This window comes from Centrocercus urophasianus, unplaced genomic scaffold (assembly GCF_019232065.1).
Source record: "Centrocercus urophasianus isolate 14NV4802_14NV808 unplaced genomic scaffold, USGS_Curo_1.0 seq_16, whole genome shotgun sequence".
Classification (NCBI taxonomy): Eukaryota; Metazoa; Chordata; class Aves; order Galliformes; family Phasianidae; genus Centrocercus; species Centrocercus urophasianus.
In genome coordinates, this window is record NW_024884711.1 from 43,412,872 (window position 1) to 43,435,335 (window position 22,464).

The 22,464-nt window shown below is 42.0% G+C and overlaps 1 protein-coding gene across 3 annotated transcripts in view; it reads right to left on the reverse strand.

Moving 5' to 3' along the window:
* Nucleotides 1-19,287, reverse strand: part of DLEC1 (DLEC1 cilia and flagella associated protein) — a 39,201-nt gene extending 19,914 nt beyond the window's left edge. For all 3 annotated transcript variants that reach the window (XR_006168453.1, XM_042816863.1, XM_042816864.1), the window contains exons 1-19: nt 18,992-19,287; nt 18,769-18,909; nt 17,332-17,488; nt 16,706-16,816; nt 15,183-15,367; nt 14,290-14,510; nt 13,986-14,067; nt 13,486-13,573; nt 12,517-12,690; nt 11,636-11,772; nt 10,370-10,462; nt 9,088-9,178; nt 8,334-8,496; nt 6,134-6,326; nt 4,771-4,829; nt 4,089-4,263; nt 2,297-2,390; nt 1,930-2,060; nt 1,475-1,633 (exon numbers count right to left, since the gene is read on the reverse strand). Coding sequence is in view for 2 of the 3 variants with exons in the window: in XM_042816863.1 (XP_042672797.1) it covers nt 1,475-1,633; nt 1,930-2,060; nt 2,297-2,390; nt 4,089-4,263; nt 4,771-4,829; nt 6,134-6,326; nt 8,334-8,496; nt 9,088-9,178; nt 10,370-10,462; nt 11,636-11,772; nt 12,517-12,690; nt 13,486-13,573; nt 13,986-14,067; nt 14,290-14,510; nt 15,183-15,367; nt 16,706-16,816; nt 17,332-17,488; nt 18,769-18,909; nt 18,992-19,024 (2,487 nt within the window). In the remaining variant the exon portion in view is untranslated. The remainder of the gene's footprint in view (nt 1-1,474; nt 1,634-1,929; nt 2,061-2,296; nt 2,391-4,088; nt 4,264-4,770; nt 4,830-6,133; nt 6,327-8,333; nt 8,497-9,087; nt 9,179-10,369; nt 10,463-11,635; nt 11,773-12,516; nt 12,691-13,485; nt 13,574-13,985; nt 14,068-14,289; nt 14,511-15,182; nt 15,368-16,705; nt 16,817-17,331; nt 17,489-18,768; nt 18,910-18,991) is intronic.
* Between the last annotated feature and the right edge of the window lie 3,177 nt (nt 19,288-22,464).

The window sequence follows — 22,464 nt, forward strand, 5'->3', positions numbered from 1 at the left end:
TCTCCTCACACATGTCATGTTTCTCTGCCCCTGGAGTCCCATCTGGGTAGATTTTACTACATGCAGTGATAGCTTTGTGAAAACCTGGCTAAACAAGGAGAAGGAACTTGGCATCTGTGGGGACAGCTAGTGAAACAGCCACGAGTTCAGAGAAGGGCTGTCAAAGCCAAGGGCTTAAAAGAGATGCCTGTGCATGTGGCGAGGGGGGCTGCAAAGCAGTCAGCACTAGTAGCAGTGGCTACTTCCAAAGAGGTTGAACAGCAGCTATGCAAGATGCCAAGGGGAGATTCTCGGACAGAGAGTCAAAAAAGGAAGGTTGGAAGACCAGAAAGAAGTTGAAAAAGCACCAGTGTGGGACAGGGGCTGGAGAGATTAAGGAAAAGGAAAGTGGCAGCTTTTATGCAGGAAGCAAGAAATTGATCTGTCATCTCCACTGCAATACAAATGGGCTCTGGGGTGATAAATTCAACAGATTAAGTCTCTACAATCTCTGAGGTCCTAGGAAGTGTTGAGAATGCAGGAAACAAAGGAACAACAAATGTGAGAAAGAAGGGTTTGATGACTGTGAGGAGCATATCCTGATTCAGGCACTTCTGATTATAGTTGTTTTGGGAAAAAGGGGTAGACAAGCACACACACAGCTGTTTTGCAAGGCTGCCATAGCCACCCCTCATAAATCCTTCTCTTTTTCCATCAAATTTCAACCAGAGTTGGTGAATCTGCATCGTGTGTAAGAAAAAAAATAAATAATCCAAAGGTGAAGAAGTCATAAAATTAGAGAGCAGCCTCATACAGCCTTCCATCTCCTGAGATAACCAAAAGAAAACTCCTCTTTCAGTGCAGAACTGACACAAGCTGTCCAGGAAAACAAAATGTCCAAGCACTGTTTATACCATTTTTGCCACAGTAAAAGCAAACAATTCCCTGAATGGTCAGTGATGTAAAGAGTACAAGCAAGCATAGTTTGGGTTTTATTACTAGAGAAAGCACTCATCCTAAAGTCCAGATATCCTCACTTCCTTTTGATGTCAGTGGTGTGGGAAGAGTGCTGAGCAGCCTCAGAATGAGGTCTTACTCCATTACATACATTAGCAGTAGCCCAAATCCCTGACATAGAGGAAATACTCCATGGCTCTTTCAATCATGCTGAAATTAACAGAAGTTTTTAAAAAAAAAAACCTCATATACATTTATTTTCTAAAAAATCTTGTGCACTTCGTAGAATCATAGATTGGTTTGGGTTGGAAGGAACCTTTAAGATCATGCAGTTCCAACACCCTGCTGTAGACAGGGCCATCTCCCTCTAGACCAGGTTGCTCACAGCCCCATCCAGACTGTCCTTAATAACTGCAGAACCAGCTGCATAATGAACTGCAGAAATCAAAACTTCGTATCTGGAATGAACAGCACAGCTGCTAAGCCTGAGGAAGTAATAGCTGAAGAAAGAGCATGGCAAGCTGCAGCAGTTACTTACCTCTTCATTCCTTTCAGCTAGACAAACCTGGCTTTCTTGCATTCTCCACCGTGCTGGCAGCTGGCACAGATTTTGAATCTCAAAGGTTCCTACCACACTCTCACCTGGCTTAATCAAACCTAAGCGGAGTGAGGGAACACCAATATGAAGAAGAGGACCCTAGAACACCAGAAAACAGATGGCAAAATGGACTTTTCTGCCAAAACTCCTTAATTAAAAAGCATACACTAGGCTAAGATTAATGTTCTACTTCACAGAGAAAAGCAGAAAGCAAATGCTTTCTGTGTAATAGAGAAACATCTTACTGTTGTGGGAATATCAGCATTTACACAATTGTTACTAGACAGCAAAAAATGCTTTGTATTTGTAACTGCCCTAGATCTGTCAGGCATTCAAGAAGCAAAAAGCTTTAGAGAGCCAACAGCCTGGCCCTGCAACACCAGGCTGGCTCTTACCTTAAAAGCAGCCTCAATGTGCAGCACAACTGGCTCTGCAGAATGTTCAATTTGACACTGCAGGTTATGGCTGACACACCCAGGTCTGATTCCAGTAATCATCAGTTCAAATTCACAGCATTTATTCATATCTAGAAAAGAAAAAAATATAGAATCAAAGTCTCGCTTTCTTGAACAGAAATAAGCTGCTGTAAGGCTGGAACTGAAGCTCTTGGAACCAAATGAAGCCTCCTGCTGGGTCCAGCAGGCTGGGGATCAGCCCTATCTGACACCTTGCAATATAAAGTTCTACAGCTTTTCTCATTCACTTGTACCAATTTAAATATTTCTTTCATTAACTGATACTCGTAAGTCACAGAAACTTTACCTATGACACCAGTAAGAGGTTCAACTTCCATAATGGCACAGACTGTGATATTCTCCCATGTATACCTGATCAATGACTTGCTGTTATTCCACATCTGAAACAATTAAAATTAAAGTTAATTAACCATACCAGAAGCTTGCACAGCAACAAGTCCATATGCTGAGAGCAGTGATGCACTGCAAACTAGGTATTGCAAGTCACACATCACATACGTATATTGCAAACTTTAATGATGTCCTGATCCCCAATAAATCATAGAATCATAGAATTGCAGGATCATAGAATGGCCTGGGTTGCAAAGGACCACGATGCTCATCCAGTTCCAACCCCCTGCTGTGTGCAGGTCACCAGCCAGCAGACCAGGCTGCCCAGAGCCACATCCAGCCTGGCCTTGAATGCCTGCAGGGATGGGGCATCCACAGCCTCCTTGGGCAGCCTGTTCCAGTGCCACCCTCTATGTGAAAAACTTCCTCCTAATATCCAACCTAAACCTCCCCTCTCTCAATTTAAAACCATTCCCCCTCATCCTATCACTATCCACCCTCATAAACAGCCGTTCCCCCTCCTGTTTATATGCTCTCTTCAAGTATTGGAAGGCCACAATGAGGTCTCCCTGCAGCCTGCTCTTCTCTAAATGCTAGTGCCTACTAAAATAGTTTGAATCTAGCTCTAGCATACTGTATCTTCTCCTGAATCTTGACACAAACTGAACAAACACAAAGTGGAAAGGCATAGAACCCCTAACCTCTGACTGGAACACTACCAATCCAGTGCTGTGCTCTATTTTCACCACATCCTGTCACCTTCCCTCTGTCATGTAAAACCAAGTCAAGAAGTAGGATTCGGCTGACTGGATTTCAGATGTCTTCAAAGTGGCTGGGAGCTCCCTGTCTGATCTCATCTTCTAGGGCTCTCTTTGTAGCCAATATTGCCAATTAGACAGTGCTAGCAGCAATATCTCCACATTATTTTAGCCTGGGAGATGTTAGGAGACACCCCTTGGATGGCCAAGCACTATAAGGAAAGTTACAGCAGGTAGCTTGGAGGTGCAGATCTATGCCCAAAGCACCATATTTAACCAGATGAATTCAGTGGCTACCTTTGCACTGGGATTTGGTATTTTCGGAAATCTGAACCCAGGTTTCCTTTCCTTCCCCAGAACATCACTGCATTTGAACCTCTCTAAGAAAACATTAACTAGGATCATTAACTAGGAAGTTTCTTCTTGCCTGGCTATTGCTAATAGACCTATTTTTCCCAGCTATAACTAGAATCAAAATGATCCTAGCCTATAGTGAAATGAATGCTGAGTGAGTGGATTGCAGCAGAATCTTATCCCATAATATTCAAGCAGAAATCAACAGAATCTGCAGCCACAGAAATAGGTCTAAGAAACTTCAGCAGAAGAGATTTCTGTAGCTTTCCTGCTGTAATCCTTTAAACAAACAGTGTCTCTGTTACAAAGTAATTTAATCATCCATGGGTTAATTCCTCCCAGCTGGAGAAATCTTGCACTGCAGCGCTGGCAGATGGATCAGCACTGCTTTGTGACCCAGAAAAGCATTTACAAGCGTAATACTCTGCAATATCAAACCTCAGAGATGAAAACAGAGCAAAGCCTTCTGCTTGAGCACAGGGCTGAGGAGGCCTGCGAGGGCATTTCAGCATGGCCTCCTTTAGAAATATTTAAGAGAAATTAAAATCACACAGATCATCTGATGCCTTCTAACAGCACCTCTGACAGCCAGAGTCACAAAGCAACTGATATAAATGAAGTAAAGAGCAAACAAACCTTAAATGTCCTTCTGACATTTACACCAAGAAAGCTTTCTCCGGGGATGATAATGGCGTACGGTTCCAGAAGAAGCTGAAATGGCTCCGTGGATCCTTTCACTTCTATATCCAGTGCTATTACATCCTCTGCTAGGTATTCTGGGATGTTTTGGAGCATTCTCTCCTTTACAAAACTTCAGAAGGAAATGTGGCAGAATTATTAACTGTTCAACTTGGCTCCATCTTTTAATTGCCAGATCAGAAGTGCAAATTAGCAAAAGCTTCTCCACTACACACTGCTGGAGTGCAGTAAACCCAGGTTGGAGCAATAAACAACAGGAAGACTTCCAGTAGTCTTTTAACATACTCTGTCCCAGAACATTCATGGATTAAATATGTAAGTCATAGACTGCTGTGACAAACAGCAATAACAAAAGGTGATGGAAAGCTCAGCACAAAGCATAGGAAACAAACAGACAAATGACAGTATCTTTCCAAGAGAGGGGCAGCCTCAGCTAGGGCTAAGGCACGTGTTCAGACACGAGGACAGGCTGAGATAAGCTATTTGTGCCACTGTTGGCTGTGCATACAAAATCCTTTATAACTGCCAGTCCACCGTAAGTAGAAAAATGGAGAACCCCAGTGATGTAATGCAATAGCATAGCTAAAATGTGGCTGGAAAGCACTGACTCTCAGCTTACCCAGGTGATTCTGGGATGTCCCTCAGAACCAGCTGTATCACACTGTGGTAAATCTTCAGCTGTACAGATAAGGAGGGGATGTTACTCTCAAGTCATCGGCTACGTTGAGAATTCAAAAAACTGAGATGAAAACTGAGTTTATATTTAAATAATGAACAATCATCGCTGAGATCCTAAACTCTGATAAACCATATTCAAAATCTAGAAGTACTAAAAGAAAACACGTTTGACTGCAAAACATTAAGCCAAGATTCTGATCTCATAGTGTATGGTTCCAAGAAAAACATTCATTTTTGACATGCTAGTTATTATCTCCCTGGTATATTGCATACTACACACAAACATCTGCAAATGAAGATTAGTATTGCTGTGCTAACAGAATTTGCTTTAGCCACTTTAGGACATTTAACTTACTTGGCCGTCAATTTAATTTTGAACTAAAAAAACTGTTTTTGCCATGATGGGATAAAGAAGAAACCTCCTGTATTCAAACAGAAACACAACCACAGAGGCAGGCCTTAAATCTGAAGGGTTTTGCAGGGGATTTGTTTGTTTACCAAGAAATGTTTATCTAAGTGTAGATGTAAACATCAAATATTTGTGTTAATAAACTAAAATCTTGAAAATATCATTAATATATTTTCATATTGACTCACTCAAGTGTTTTCTTACAAGCTAATTTCTCTTCCACACTTACTTGAGGCATTCCTATGTCTGTCCATCATCACAACATGGGATATTTGTACTCATGGGTTTAGTTTGGCTTGTGTTTCTTTAAATGCAGTGAGCTCATACTCCTCATTTACGAGGATGAGAGAACAGACGTGAAGACAGACATCCATCAGTTCAGCTGCACTCGAACATCACTGCACCCTCTACCACAGCTGCATATCATCACTCCTCTGACAAAGGCTACTGCTAGAACTTCACCACAGAGCTGTTCTCTGGACCCTTCTCAGCCCAAATTCCTGTGGCTGGAATGAGTTGAGATCACCAGTTTGCTACCCAAGTCAGTTTGGGCTGCAGTAGGTTGAGGGCAGAACCCCAAAGCAGACCCAAAGTATCAGGTCAGGGGATGGTAGTGCTACCAATGGCAGCTTTACCAGCCAGCACAGCTGCAGCTAAGAGGATGTGTCCACAGTCTCATCTAAAGTTAATGCTGCCCAATCAGTACCAAAAATCACATGAGATCAGAAGCTGCCTCATACTTCGCAGTCAAAATATGTTTTCTTTTAGTTCTGAATACTGTTTATTAGAGCACAGTACCAGCTAATTGCATTTAATTCACAAAGCTGCACAGCAAGGGTTTTATGACTTGCATAAAAACACACAGCTGTAGATAGGAAGGAATCACAAACCATACCTCCTGTGGAGTGTAAGTGAGGGTAAAGTCATGATCAGCGTGGGGAAGCAGAACTCCCTGCTCAGGACTCAGGGAGAAAGCCAACTCCGTCTCTCGGTTGTACTCAAGTGTCACGGAGTGTGCAGTTTCTCCTGGCAATACTGGGTGCAGATTGGGCTTTATTATCTGCCAGTAAAAAGGAAGTTCTACGTGGCTACAAAGAGATGGACAAACAAGAGAATAAAGCTATCATTAAAGAAAAAATTAGATGCTGAGAGAATTGTGGCAGAAAACTTTTAGTTACTTTTTCGTTTGTTTGTTTTCATGTAGATAATTCCTCTCTTTAGAATTGCAGGGGATTACAGTTACCAGTCCTTGTGAGCTACCAAGATGACAAGACAGCACTGGAAGAGTACCTAAATTCCACAGGAGAACATGCTAATATATTGAAGGAAGTTATGCACGTATATTTATGCAAGAGATTTTTATGCTTTCTTATTTCAAGCTGAAGGAAGGAAGGTTTAGATTAGATGTCAGGGGGAAGTTCTTCACAGAGAGAGTGCCTGGAGAGGCTGTGGATGCCTCATCCCTGGAGGTGTTCAACGTCAGGTTGGATGGGGCCCTGGGCAGCCTGGTATTAAATGTGGAGGTTGGTGGCCCTGCGTGTGGCAGGGGGTGGACATTCATGACCTTGAGGTCCCTTCCAACCCTGGCCATTCTGTGATTCTGTGATTCATGCAATTCATCATGTAATGCAACTTTTAAGGAACACTAAAACTCTTTTTTCAAGAATTTGAAATCAACAGGACCATTCCTTCTGATATCAGTATGTTTGCATTGGATCACTGCTAATGATCTACATAACACTCTGAATTTAATCCAAACACAAGGTCTGGTTTTTAACATGTCAACAAAATGGGGCTCCAGCAAAGATTACAGCAGTAATCCAGAAAGTGTTGCTTAACTGGGTTGTTTCAGCAGAAGTATATCTCATGGGATGAGTTCATAGTTTTAAAACCTTGTTCATTTTGACCTCAAGAACTTAGCCTTAGAAAGTGGAGAAAGGACAGCGGAGTTTCAAAATGAAAATAATGACAAAAAACTGAACAACTCTTTGTATCACTTTCTATAGCATCATTAAGTTTTCTCTTTACTGAGTTCAGTCTAAGACTGCCCAGCTTTGTTTAACACAAATCTAACACCATGGCAAATGCTGTCATGCTGTCATGATCCTTAAGCAGAGAAAATTCTTTAGGAGAAGGAAGTTGACAGAGTCACATCCTTCTTTAGATACAGCATCTAGTTCACCAAGTCATACCTATGCCCAAACAACACTGTTCTGGCATTATGCACGTTTGGCTTCCAGGCCAGGTAAAATCCCAGAAATGTACGGCAGCAAGTAGTGATTTACATGAGTGTATCTAGAAATAGCACTGAACTTCTCACTGCTCTGTTGGCTAGCAGCTTCTTGTTATCAGAATCATGCAAATTAGAGGATTATTATTGTTAGAGTGATCAGTATTCTACCATGCTCAGTACAATGTAATTACAGAGGGACATATTCTTTGACTTCAAATAGAGCTTATATTTAAATCTATTAGGGGACAACAGTTGGGATCATGAACATTTTAACCTGAGCTAATCACACTGGGTTCCTTTTTTAAACAGGAGATCTGGTGCAGTCCAGGATGCACCGTCTCATTCTATGGGAGGTGCCTACATTCAGTCCAGATTTGCATCCTGTTCCCCTGCTCTATGGAAGGACAGGTGTACAGCTGCTTAGCTAGACAGGCATGTATCACAGAATGGCCAGGGTGGGAAGGGACTTCAAGGATCATGAAGCTCCAACCCCCTGCCACAGGCAGGGCCACCAACCTCCCCATTGAATACCAGACCAGGCTGCCCAGGGTTCCATCCAACCTGGCTTTGAACACCTCTAGGGACAGAGTGCTTCATTCCACTGTACAAATACACATTGTAGACACGCAAAGTTAGATGAGGTAAAACCTAGACAACCTTCTTAAATACTTCTGCAATCATCCTTGTCTTAGAACCATATCCTTGAACTTCAATTACTATACAACAAAGCAAAAAGCTTCCACATGAAGTTCAACGACCACATGAAGACTTCTGCAGTCTGAGAGAGTATGGCATCACAAATGAGATCCCTACCAGTACGTTCCAACTGCAGAACGTTATGCTATTAGTAGTGGTTACATACGTAGAGTTTCTTATAACCAAGTTCTTCTGTGTGGTGGTGTGTGGGTTCTGGGGGTCAAATCGTATGAGGTGCTGAGCTGTTACATCAGTGACTTCACCAGGTTCAGGGCTGCTTTCTCCGCCTGTAACATGCAGAAGCTCCAGAGCTATCAGCTGTCCAACCCCTTGAAGAAATAAATAGGTATTATTGTTTACCATCCAGGTACTAACTTTGCTATGTTACTCATGAACACCAAATGTCAGCAGTGGCCATTACTGATTATATCCTGACTGTGTATGGTGTTTCCTCAACTTTCAGAGCTCAGTACAGTGTTTTCCTGGTGTTGTTTTGATTATTGCCATCTACCAGTTGAGATCCTCACTTTATGATCTTAACAGATTGGGATTTCACAGCTACAGCTCATTTACATCAGCATTGTTTCATTGAAGACAGCAGAGCATTTGTAATGGTTGATCATGTGGCTCCCAGTATAATCAGAATAAGCAGCAAAAGCATTATTAAAGTTTACTGAATGAAATACCTGTGGTGATTGTATGGATCTGAAGTTAAGCCTAACGTCACAGTACTCACAAGTACATCAGAGGACAAGCACTCACCATTTGCTATAATTTAAACTGGTTTCATTTGTCAACCAAAGACTGCCCATCTCTCCTTAACCCAAGATATGCCCCAAATTTGCTTCACATCCAAATGTCCATTGATCACCACTCACATTATGAGGATCTGCAGTGTTAGAAGGACATTAGGAACAAACCTGTGACTGTAATATCATTGACCTGGCAGTTGTCACAAACAATGGTGTATGTTCGTTGTGAGACTTCTGGCAAAGAAGGGAAAAACATTACCTGAAAGAGAAAAGGGCAATAGTGATGTCCATACCTGGCTTTTCTCCGGGAAGTCATAAACTTAAATTTATAAGTGCTCAGTAACAGACAGTCCTCGTGATTAATGACTTCATAATCCTACATTTACAATAATAATAAATAATCCTGCGTTTACAAGAAACAGACAGAGCCAAGTTCCCTTAACACAGGCCCAAAAGAAATAGTTGCCTTCTGGGCAACTACACCTACATATGTGTATCTGGTCGGTCACCACAGGCTGCCTTTGTAGTCCCTGTAGTTGGAGGCAGTTTATTACATTAGTCATACAAACTGCACCCTCACAATCAGTTCTTCCTCCTTGAGCAAAGCCAATGCTGCCTGTAAAGCTCCAGCAGTGTGAGCAGGGCCAGCTGCTGTGTGCTCTTCCTGAGATTCACTTAAGAAAAAAGATTCAGGTCCCAAACTACACAACCTTTGGCTCTGGTACCGCGTGCCATGTCTTCTTCTGTTATCCATTACTGCCGAAAAGTCTGTCGTGTTAAATCCACCTCCTCTTCCACATGTGTGGCCCTCCTGAAGCAATGCAGCTGGGAAGTGAGAAGAGGAAATAGCTCATCTCCTTTACCCACACCTGCATGACACGATGCTTTTAGCAGCAGCCAGGACTGGAGAAAGGCAGGGCTGGAGGCTGGTTGTGCTCCCTGTACCATTCATCCTCTCCCCACAGTGATGCAATGATGAAACGTGGCTGTTGGTGAAAGCAGATGTGGCAGCCTGCACAAGTGCTGCAGGATCTTTTTCAGTAAACAGCAGAGCAGAAATGAAAGATTTGTACCTGCTGCTATGCTGAAATAATTTGTTTTCCAATATATCTTTCCAAGAAAACTCTCAAAAGGAAAAGTTTCTTCAACTTAATGTTCCAGCTGGAGTAAAATAAGGACTCCTGTGTTCTTTGATACCTGTTTTCTCTAACAGGATTCTTTGGATGGGGAAAATCTGGCTGATCTCTGCGTAGGTAAGACTTAGAAGCTATCATGAAAGACCCTTCCATAGGGCTCACAGCTGCAATTCTTCCAGAAGAATTCCACAAAAGGTCTTAAACATTTTTTGTTCATACAAACTCAAATTTGCAGGGTCCAGACCTCATAAAATTATGCTGTTTTCCTAACATATTATAAAGTACAAATACTTTCCATAGCAGTATATACTAACCTTCACTATTGTACTCTGACCTGGAGCTAGCTCAAAAACAGCAGGATAGATCGCAAATGGATCCTGTATCACAGAACCAAGAGTGGCAACAGCCTAAGAGTTTCAGGGGGAAAAAAAAACAAATAAGAAAAAAAGATAAAATTAAATCAGCTTATTGTTTTCACAATAAAGGGTTACCTAAAATAGGAGGTATACATCACTGTTCTATCCCTTCCCATTTCACACATCTCTAAAGTATGTGACTTAAGTATAGGACTTAGCTAGAATAAACACTCCATGTTTTCTAATTACCTTGATGAAAGCAAAAGGAAGAAAGGTGCTGTCTCCAGAGACAAATGTTCACGTCAGGAGCTCTAACACACTTCATCACAGAAGAAACCTATAGCTTTGGAGAGTGGAGCTTGATGATCTTTAAGATCCCTTCCACCCTAAGCCATTCTATGGAACAGTTATGCCTGAGCACAGGAGCTGTATCTGTTTCTATGTGCATATGACGGTGAGCTGGATGTGCAGTATTTCAGGAGGGATAACCTGGCACATCAGGTATTCCAACAGCATTTACTTCCAACGCATGAAAGGCCAATTCACCGGTCACATTTTATCTTTGTCCACACCATTAGACGCTGCTTTGTGATGGCAAGCTAAACAAAAAGCAGCACTGGAGAGGACTGCTAGGGCCTGGAGGTGCAGCCAGGTCAGTAAGTGATATTTTTGATGGGCAGGGAAACAGCTCAAGCAATGCTAGAACTGATTGCATTTCTGTTCCCTTTATGAGTAACAAACTGACTACTCCTCCCAGACGTGAGTCAGAGCGCAAGCAGGAGGACAGACAGGGAGACCAGGCTGGAGAATAAATGTGAATCCCTGAAGGAATGCAACAGTACAGATGTATCCAACAAGGCCTCAAGTCTTTGGTGCTAGTATACCATCATTATCTCAAAAGCCTTCACAGCAGGGCACCGATGCCATACCATGTCCATGGACAACGGCTTCAAGTTGCACCACGGGAGGTTTAGGTTGGATATCAGGAAAAAACTTCTTTACAGAAAGGGTTGTTGAGGAATAGGCTCCCCAGGGAGGTGGTTGAGTCACCATCCGTGGATGTGTTGAAAAACTGTTTGGATATGGTGCTCAGGGACATGATTTAGCAGAGGGTTGTTAGAGTTACAGTAGTATGCTTAGGTTGTGGTTAGACTTGATGATCTTTAAGGTCTTTTCCAACCTGAGCAATTCTATGATTCTTTGATTTTCCTTCTCATCACTCACCCTGAAATTAGGAGGTGGCCAGGCCTCTTGTGGCATTATGCAGAACTTCCCAGTGCTAAATCCCTCATTTCTGCATGCAAACACTATTGCTTTTATTCCTCCAACAAGGCAGAAACCACAGTCTATAATACGAGGCACTGCAATGAGGAACACAGAAAATCATTTATACAGATAGTGAAAGGTAGCAGATGGCAAAGCCAGTTAGTTCTTAAACAACTTTTTAAAGACAATGCTGCCACATATGAGCATGTCATCCTAAAAAGTCTTACGCTCTTTCCATTTGAAAGTTAAATGGTATGAGTTGTGTATTTCTGCATTCATCTTACATTTGAATGGTGCTTCGTACTAAAAAACTCCATTGCATGATGGCAGTAAGGTGATCTTTCAAGAAGATCAGTGTAACAGGATGGCTGTATTTAAACAAAAGCAGTGTTGTGGAACAGTTGCCTTGGTTGTTGCAGCTGAGGTTAAATATTTGGGAGATGAATTCAACAGGTCTGCCATATCAATATATGGTGAATGCAACACAGAGTGAATATTAATGAATAACAGTAAATATTTATAACTAAAAAGTAATTCCTTAATGTTTACAGTTAGAAGTTTAGGATTGGCACGATATGATCATAGAAGAGTTCCTTTCTCTAGTACAGTGAAAGAAATGAGCTCCACGTGGCACGTACAAATAATTGATGAAAAAAATGACAGGATTGCATTTTAATAGCGAAGAAATCTATTCGGAGTGAAAATGAGATGGATGGCAAAACGTAGAAAAAGCATTGCCACATTTATCCACATTTGTTTTGCAACATAAAATGGAAACAGTCAAATAAAAAAAAAATCCATTTAAAATAAGAGAAACTTAAAAATTGGACATTACTGACGTGTTAGCACTGGAGGTGGTCTTTTAGCTTGAACTGGGATCAGAAGAGGTTCCGCTACTTGAGTCTCCACTAATATATGATCTTCATAGTCTGCTAGACTGTCAGGAACAAATTGGACTGTATACTGGCAGGTCATCCCAGGAGCAATCATTCCTCCCTTTCCTGGAAATTTTCCTTGGAAAAAAAAAAATGCAAAGAAGTAAAAAATCACAACCTCCCAAAGTTGGCGTAGGTTTTCCTGATCACGAGTCTCTCTGGAAAGGTGCCTGTAACCTCTCCCCATGTATTGCCTAGGTCAAGCTGATGAAAACCACAAAGGGCCTGCCAGTGCATTCTGTGCATATGTCAATCTTCCACTGAACTCAGAAGAATTTTTTTTGGTCTGAAATATGCTTCTCATAAGTACAGAAATAAAATGGGGAGAAGCACAGACATGTTATTACCCAGTTTCCCTCTGCCACAAAACAAAATTTACAGGTGTGCATTTAACTTTCAAACATTCCTACAATGCTTTGACCACAATAGCACAATCCCCTTAGATAGTCTAATCTCATGCCTCTCACGTAGGAAGGAGATTTTAATTGCTCTTCCTCAACCGAATCTTTCTTGCTGCAATTTATGCTGTTTCTTGACCTTTCTTCACACTAATTTCAATGGACTCTAAATCTGTTCCTAGATGAGTTTTGGCTAAGCTTCAGTCTAGATATTCCATCAGATGCATCTGATTTCAAAGATTTTAATGTTAATCTTCTCAAATAATTCATTAGGACTTTTGAATCTGCTTTTGAGTTGCATGTGAATGGTCCCAGAAATGCAAAACAACATTAAGTTTCTAAAGAGCTGAGCAGACCACTGTACTATCCAGAGCAGTACAAAGCACAGAGTCTCTGAAAACCCTTTGTTGAAGCAGATACATTAGATCTTCTAAGTAAGTGTTATGATCTTAAGGGCAGTAAAAAGAACACTCACCTGGCCCAATGGCAAACACTGAAGTAGAGGGAGGAATGACTCTTACATGGTGACATGTTGAAGTGATGTTCTGTAGCTCTACAGTCACCTTCATTTAAAAAGAAAATACAATACTACATTGTGTTTATTGTCACTCATTATAAGGGTTGCAAATCCCTATTGCTTTGCAAGTAGTACCTCATTTATCATCAGGACAGGCCTTAAAATCAGGAATACTGCAAAAGCTGAAACGGATCATTTTTCTCAATTTATTCAATGAAGTCTCTATCAAATACTACCAAAACCAAGTAGAGATTGGAAAAGATTCTCTTTAGTTAGTTTTAGTTGCATGTGTGAAAGGATATCTTGAAAAAGATAAAGGCTCATTAAATCAGTATAAAGAAGAAGCTCAGATTTCTGTTGAACTGAGGGATGCCAAAAGATTGGGTGAAATACGTAGATCGTGGTGGGACAAAATGCTTCCCAGTGACCAAACAAATTCTCTACAAAGAAGTTCTTACCTCATAAACCTGGCCAACTTTATAATCAGAGAACAACACAGTGGGTGGATTGGCAAGAAACACAGGAACAAATGAGGTATCACTGAAAAAGGAAAAAAAGAAAGAAAGAAAGAAAATGACATTATTTTACTGCTAGTTCTTTGAACATTGACAAAATGAACATTTTCAAAGTGTATACTTTAGGAAAAAAAATGTAAGAGGCCAGATATTTTAGCTTAAAAAACACATGTGTAAATCCAAAGTAATTCTACATGGAACTCCGTGAGTTCCTGCTCAGAAGCAATAAAATGTAGACACTGCTTACCCTGTGTTACATTCTGCTTCTCTGCTGCTTATGATCTGTTCCACCTGTCCTTGAGACATGACAAGAGATTTGCCTCCATGAAGAGCATTTGGTGGGAAAAAGCGGGGATTCTTCAGAAAATTCTGTCTTTTCTCAAGCTTGGCAAGGTAAGCACGCTCTTCTTCTTTCTCTGCTTTGCACTGACTGCCTTTCCAGTCTGCCTTCTGCCAGGCACTAGATTTCTTCAAAAAACAAAGAGATCGTGATGCAATATTTAACTCTGAAACTCTGAGGATAATGGAAAAGATAACTGTACATGGCTTATGAAAGCATCAAAACTTGAAAGAAAAATATATTTCTCTTTTCATAGAGTTATGGAATGGCCTGGGTTGAAAAGGACCACAATGCTCATCCAGTTCCAAACCCCTGCTATGTGCAGGGTCACCAACCAGCAGACCAGGCTGCCCAGAGCCACATCCAGCCTGGCCTTGGATGCCTGCAGGGATGGGGCATCCACAGCGTCCTTGGGCAACCTGTGCCAGTGCCTCACCACCCTCTGTGTGAAAAACTTCCTCCTAATATCTAACCAAACCTCCCCTGTTTCAGTTTAAAACCATTTCCCCTTGTCCTATCACTATCCACCCTCATAAACAGCCCTCCTGTTTATATGCTCCCTTTGAGTATTGGAAGGCCACAATGAGGTCTCCCCAGAGCCTTCTCTTCTCCAAGCTAAATAAGCTCAGTTCCCTCAACCTTTCTTCGTAGGAGAGGTGCTCCAGACCAGTTCTTAGCAGACCAAAGAGAAAAAATTCTGGAGCCAAATCAGTAATGCAAGACATTCACTTTTTGTCCCAGGATTAGCAATAGTCCCTACAATTCTGACAGACTAAAAGCAATAAATCCATTAAATGTACCTTACTGGTCTTTTTGGTCTGGTGGTAAGAGTCTGGAGTTGAAGGTAGAGTTAATGTGGATAAAGAAACACTTGGTAGATGACCAGTTATTTTCTGGAGGTGCGCAGACATCCGTTCACATGAATGTGAGGAAATGCGCTGCTTAAAACTGAATGTCTCCTTGACATAGCCAGGTTCTGGTTTTCCTGTAATTCACAGGAAAATGTAGTTTTGAAAGAGAAGAACATGAATGATAAGCATTTATTCTAAGCCCAGGCATAGGAGTTTATTTTGGTCTTGTCAATGGTAAAATGATACCCTGCGAATCCTCTCAAATTTCATTTGTTTTTATTGCTTATTTTGCACAAATGAAATGAAGTAATTTAATAACAAAACTTTTATAAGCATCAGATAAACAAGCTATGTAGAAAGAAAGCTATATTACTGTCAGAAAGCTGTTTTAATCTTACAAGTGGGACTTAAAGGAGCGTCCTCTTGGGCTTACAGTAAGTTCTATATGATGATTGAATGATAGTCAGAAGATTGACATAAACAAGATGGATCGTTTCAATCCATGCTCTTATTCTTCAACAGTGAAATTGAGGATACCTGTTTAGATTACTGACTTTGTTTTGAATTACAGTAGGTAAACAACCCAAATCTCGGAATTTCTGATTCAACAGCTTAGTCTGAAAGGTCTATGAAGAAATCTTGACAGTGTTCCAAAGATTTCCATAATAGTCTTATGTATGGGAACTGCTGAGTCACGGCCTGAACCTCTGATTGATCACCTGAGGCGAGCCATGAGCCAGCCAGAGGAGCACAGCTGAAGGCAATTCACCTGTGCTGCTGGAAGGGGTGGAGCCTGGTTGCACCCCTCCTATACCTATTTAAGAGCTGGCTACCAGTGGGGAAGGATCTTGTCTGGAGATCCCTCCTTCTGGTGTTTTGTGGTGAGCCCAGCCGAATGGTAAGCCTTCCATTTTATTCTCTTTTGTTATCATTGTCCACTTTGCCTAACTCTCTTGATTATATTGTGATTGTAACATCTTGATTTCCATTGATTATAAAGTCTTAATTTGAAAATTAAACTGAAATACTGACTAATCAGAAAATTTTAATCTCAACCTACAGAACACAGTTTTATCTTGTTGAAAATGTTTTTTGCCTTGATATAACCACTTCTCTACTTCGTATTCAACATGTAGTTACATCAATATGCAAATGAAATTGAATAGAGGCAGAGAAGTTACAATTAATACGGAACTGCAAACAAATGTGTGACCACCATTAAATTTAAACTCATGAACCCATTAATTCCAGAGGACAATAATTTTAATTTACCAATTCTGTTTTGACACTGTCCCTTTAATACCTTAGGTATTAAAAGTACTTAGGCTGTTTTACACTCTTTTAAAGCAGAAGGAATTTTTATCTTGGAATATATTGCTCTATAAAAATATACTCAGATCTGTGTCCTCCAATGCTTCAGTTCTTGCAGGTTGTGCTAAAAAGTCCCAGTTATTCTCTTCTGTAAAAGTTACCTTTGGGTGCTCTAGTAACAGGTAATCTATCAGTGATGTAATCATCAGGACAGGTTAAATGGTTTTTTCTGAGAAGTTCATTATCCACAATCCACCTAAAAGAAGATGCCACTGCAACAGCAAAAGATGAAAACAAAGATAAGCACTGAAGCTTAGCCCCTGAAAGTCAACCCAAAATTCTGCTCTCTTTTTAACTCACTATCAGGCAATATCTTTGGATAGATAAACAATCTATTATTTTAATCCCAGGATGTGGACATGTGTCTCCACAATTTTAAATTCAGTTCAAACTCAGCTGTTCAGCCAACAGGGAAACATACAATTTTTGTTACTTGTTGATATATAGCAAGGTGTGTATGTTTGTTGTGAGTTAAGTGGGTAAGCCATTGACAGCAAGTTTAATACCCTGAAAACAACCTGGTCATTTAATTTCTAACAGTGTTAAGCAGATGTTACCTTCCTCGAATATCTGCACAAAATCAAAGTTGTTCTGTCAATGTAAAGCTAAACTAGAAGCACATGAGCCTCGTGACAGCCCCATCATTGATTTCAGACCAATGTTGTGTTCATCTCCTGGTACTACGGGCACATATAATGGGGAGAGACAGCATTTCCAGAGTCCTCACCTGGTGGTAATCCCATTTTGTGGAAGTCTTTCCCAGCATCTCCCTTAAGCACATTTAGGGCCCTTTCTTCTTCAGCTTTTGCTTGAGCCTGTGCCTGAATGATGTTCTCTTCTACTATATCAGCTTCTGTCAGTCGGCGGTTATACTCTGCTACAAGCTGTCATAGGCAAGGGTCAGCACGGAGAAATAACTGTAATTTAACCCGTCACAAATAAATATTCAATATCTCCTTACAGAGAAATGTTTTCTATTTGTCTGAGTGGTAGACAGAGCTTGGTAAAATATCATTAATTCACAAGAACAAATTGTCATGCTAAAATACCTTCACTACTTTCATTTAGCTCGAGCTGCTTTAAGCAGCAGTATCCAACTGCCCGTGTATCAACAAGAATATGTGAAAGATGAGGAGAAATGTGTATCATTTACCTCAGTTGGTGTCAGAGCACTTGTAGCCTATTTATGGGTTTTCTATTGAGCTTTTATGTCAGAAGATTTAACCATTTGACTGATTTACTTATTTTTAATAGAGCAGGATCCGTTCAGCTAAAATTGCATGCTTCTTCCTGTCCTGCTTACTGTGAGTTCCCTCCACTGTCAATGAATCCAATGGATCAGACAGACTGTGCCCCATAAAGGCCCTATTTTTTTTATTTTCTGACAATATAAGTGAGCCTTGGGTGACAGGTTCAGTTCTCACACAGAAGTGGGAGACATGTACTGTCAGCTGAAATAAATCTTGGTCAGGCACACAGCATCAGAAATCAGTATTCACATCTATTACTGAAAACATGCTGTGAGTGCTCATGTATTCATTTATTGATGCATTCAGACTTGCCCTCTCTTATTTTATAGAGGACCTTAAAATTAATAACAGAGTCTCAGAATCATTAAGGTTAAGGAAAAGCCATCTACGATCACCAAGTCCAACCATCACCCCAGCCCCACCATGCCCACTGACCACATCCCTCAGTGCCACATCTCCATGTTCCTTGGATACCTCCAGGGACTGTGACCCACCACCTCCCTGGGCAGCCTGTGCCAAAGTGTTACCAGTCCTTCTGAGAAATTCTTCCTCGTATCCAACCTGAACCTTCCCTGGCACAGCTTAAGGACATCCTGGCCACCTGAGCACACTGCTGGCTCATGTCCAGCTGGCTGTTAGCTAACACCCTCAGGTCCTTTGCCTCCATGCAGCCTTCCAGCCACACTGCTGCAAGCCTGTAGCCATGCATGGGCTTGTTCTGTAGTGCAGGACCTGGCACTTGGTCTTGTTGGACCTCATCCAACTGCCCTCAGCCCATCAATCCATCCTGAATTTGCGTGTCATCATTGTACTGTATTGCCCCTATTTTAATATAGGTGAGACTGAAGCCTGCACAAAGTAACAAAAAGTAACCCGAACAGAGCTCCAAACTCTGCCTTGATGTTGCCTTGTACCTTCTGCAGCTCCTCTGTAAAGGCCTCGTGATAAGCATCATCTCCTCCTCGGGACTTGAGCCAGTTTGCCTCTATGTCCGCCCCTATAACATCTCCAGTGTACAGGTCCTTGAAGGTGCTGCTCAGCAAGTGGGAGATGTCCTGAGGAGAGAACGTGAGGAGATGAATGTTTAAAGCCCATATGTGTATGGAAGAAGAGCTCCGTGTGCCTGCCAGACGTTACCTGTGAGCGGGTGGAGGGGCTGCGCTGCTCCATGGCGGCCTCCGCTGCCCAGAGACCACTGCTGCCCGTTGCTGAGCGACCGCACGGGCGGCGAGAGCTGGCCCAGAATGAGATACAAGGGGTGAACCTCCCAGCTGTTCCTCACTGCTCACCCAACGCCCTTCTCACCACTGCAGCAGCTCCGTTGTTATCAACTGTCACTTTAAGCAGAGCGGTTGATCTAGCATCATAGCCTCCAGGAGACGCTCATACAGCCTTTCTGCCCTCTGGGTTGTTTCTGCCTCCTTCATTATCAACCTGAAATATCATCACTCTTCCCCTCAGCCCGTGCTAACGTCATGGCTGTGTACGCTGGTTGCTAACAACAGCTGCTTGAGTGGGTGATATTTCCTTAGAAACCGGCCTTGCAGCGGCGCTTTGTGTTTGCCCTGCCTCCTCTCTCTGTTGTTGTTTTTCCTTCCCCTGCGTCGTGCTGGAAGTGAAAGAGGCCAATATTGCTTCTTCCTTGGTGCCCTCCTCCAAGGGCTTCTTCCTTGCTGTCAGAGCAGCTGGGAGTTGGATGCGCTGGATTGCTGGGCTGGGGGCAGTGTGAGGTTCAGCACAGATAAATGCCAGCTCCTGCATTTTGGTCACAACAACCCCGTGCATCGCTGCAGGCTTGGGGCAGAGAGGCAGAAAGCTGCGTGGAGGTGGAAGACCTGTGGGTGTTAGCTGAGCCAGCAGTGTGCCCAGGTGGCTGAGAAAGTCAGCGGCATCCTGGTTGTGTCAGCAGGAGCTGTGAGGGGTCTGGAGCACAAGTGTGATGGGAGCGGCTGAGGGAGCCGGGGTTGTTCAGTGTGGAGAAGAGGCTCAGGGAGACCTCAGTGCTGTTTACAACTGAGAGGAGACTGTGCTGGGGTGGGGGTCGGCCTCTGCCTCCAGGTAACAGTGATAGGACGAGAACTGATGGCCTGAAGTTGCACCAGGGGAGGTTCAGGTTGGATATTAGGAACATTTTCTTGTCTGAAAGACCAGTAATGCATTGGCACAGGCTGCCCAAGGAGGTGGTGGTCACCGTTTCCAGAGGTATTCAAGAATCATGCAGATGTGGCACTGAGGGACATGGTCAGTGGGCACGATGGGGTGGGTTGACAGTTGGACTTGGTGGTCTCAGTGGTCTTCTTCAACCTTAATGATTCTAGGACTCTGATTCCTGCAAAGGGAATTTGCAGAGTTTTAATGGTGGCACTGTGATGGGCAGTGTGCTGGTGTGCTATTGCCCTCTGATGGCCTTAACCTGCAAGTGGCCATCACGAAAACAATTTGCTAGCATTTGTTCATCCAAGAACAGATCTGCATGAGGCCTCGGGTGCAAGCCCCAGAATGGTGTTTGCAGGCATGTCACACGTGGCTTTGTGCCTGCACCTTATCACAAACCTTAGTTCCTCAGTGCAACAAAAGCTGTGTTTCACCATTCAAATACAACACCAGATTTGACTCTGAGGAATGCTGTGTTTTCAGTTCCCTGTGAAAACTGAAACTTTCCCAAGGGAAAGCTCAGCAAGTCTGCAATGTCCTGTTCCAAAGGTTACAGCAAGTCAGAGCAATTGCTGTCATCTGACAATGATAGGGCCATGTTCATGTGTTTTCAAATGGGAAAGCTTCACTGTTTATTTCTGGCTCGTAGGTATAACCTTGACTTCCTAAGTAGGTTGGAACATCCCTATTTTGACTTGTTTCCATATCAGAATTCCAACTTTTCTCATCACGTGCTGTTACAATTAATTGCAACATCTGTTTGCTAGCTGTTAATAAAATCCAGCATTTTTTAAAGAACTAATTCCCAGCTTTTCAGAAAGCCACAGAGCAGTGGCAGATGTTTTTGGTTAAAATAGTATATAGATGGACATGAAATCTGACTACGGCAAAAGCTTTCTGTACTTTCACCTTCACTGCCTTTCAGTAAAACTGCCAAGCAAATCATCTCAGTTTTGAAGCTGGATGCCTTTTTTTCCAATTGCAATCCAGAAACCCATCATTGAATCTGGAAATGGAGATGAGGTCCTTCTGTCAAATGCTTGGGAGATCCTCAAGATCTGTTAAGGACTGTACAGTCATTTCCCATATGACACTGGTTTACTTTTGGTTAGATCTCTGTTTTTATGCTGCCACCTCTTATTCATATAAAATTTAAAATTACATGCCACTGTTCCTTTGTAATGCTATTTAATTCACTTATATATTCACTTTCCCGTATCATAGAATCACAGAGTCATAGAATGGCTTTGGTTAGAAGGGACCTCAAGAATCATCAAGGTCCAAACCCCCTGCCACAGGCTGGGCTGCCAACCTCCATATCTGATACTAGACCATATGAATACTATAAAAATTAAGAACAATTTGCATATGCATCACCCACTTCACGACCATTACTTCAAAAGTCTGAAGAGGGTCTTGTGCGTGTAAGAAATGGTAAAACCCCAAAGAGAAACTTTGCATTTACACGTGTAATCTGTCCAAATAGAGACCTTTCTCTAACTGCAATGCATGACTTCTGCCCGACATTTCAATTGGAGGAACTGAAGTACTGCTGAAGTCTGGATTTTCCCACTCTTTCCATATCTTGCCACGTTCATATTGCCTTCCTATATTTGTTTTTTTTCAGACTCTCCTGGTGGGATATAAAGGTCCATCCCACCAGAACCTTTAGATGATCAGCTGTTGTCCATGCTATCTTCTGGTAGTAATGTGTTGTCAAAGGCTCCTTCCTGATGTGACCTAACAGAATCACCTCACAGACATGTGGTGATTTGGTCAGGTGTCCAGGTCCCAAATGACACTATGGACAAGACAAGCAACGCTGGTTCTTTCTGCTTGTAAGCTTTGCAAGACTGAGAGTAAGAAAGCATATCTGTCTATATAATAGCTGAATGTGACTTGAATGCAATCAAGCAGCTCAAGTACTTAATAAGTGATGATGTGTACATACCCATATTGCAGAGTGGAACTCTATCTCACACTTTTTTTAACAAGTTCCAACAGTTTTATTTGCCTTGCTTATACTTTATCAATATAACAGATGTTATGACCCAAGCCTGTATTTCAGCCAGTATATTTTTTGTCTGTTTTAAAGCAGTGAGCAGCAGTGCTTGACCAACTATAATCTTAACTCGTTGCTGACAGGTATTCATTAAATATCTAAATATTACTGGACTAATAACAGTGGAATTATATCTTCTGCACAGGAAGGACTGCCCTGTTTTGCATATTTATCACCCAGGTAGCAAAAAACTATTTCCAATTATTGCTACTTTGTCATTAAGGCCTCATTTTGGGGTTTGGGTCTTCACAAAAAAATTCCAACCACCTCTTTGATGAATGATTTCCTTTGACATTGCTGCCCTCCAGCGGTTTTGTTAAGGCTTCCACATATCCAGGAAAGCTTTTAAAAACGTTGTACTAAATCTTTGTCCTGATCAGAGCAAGGAGCAGGC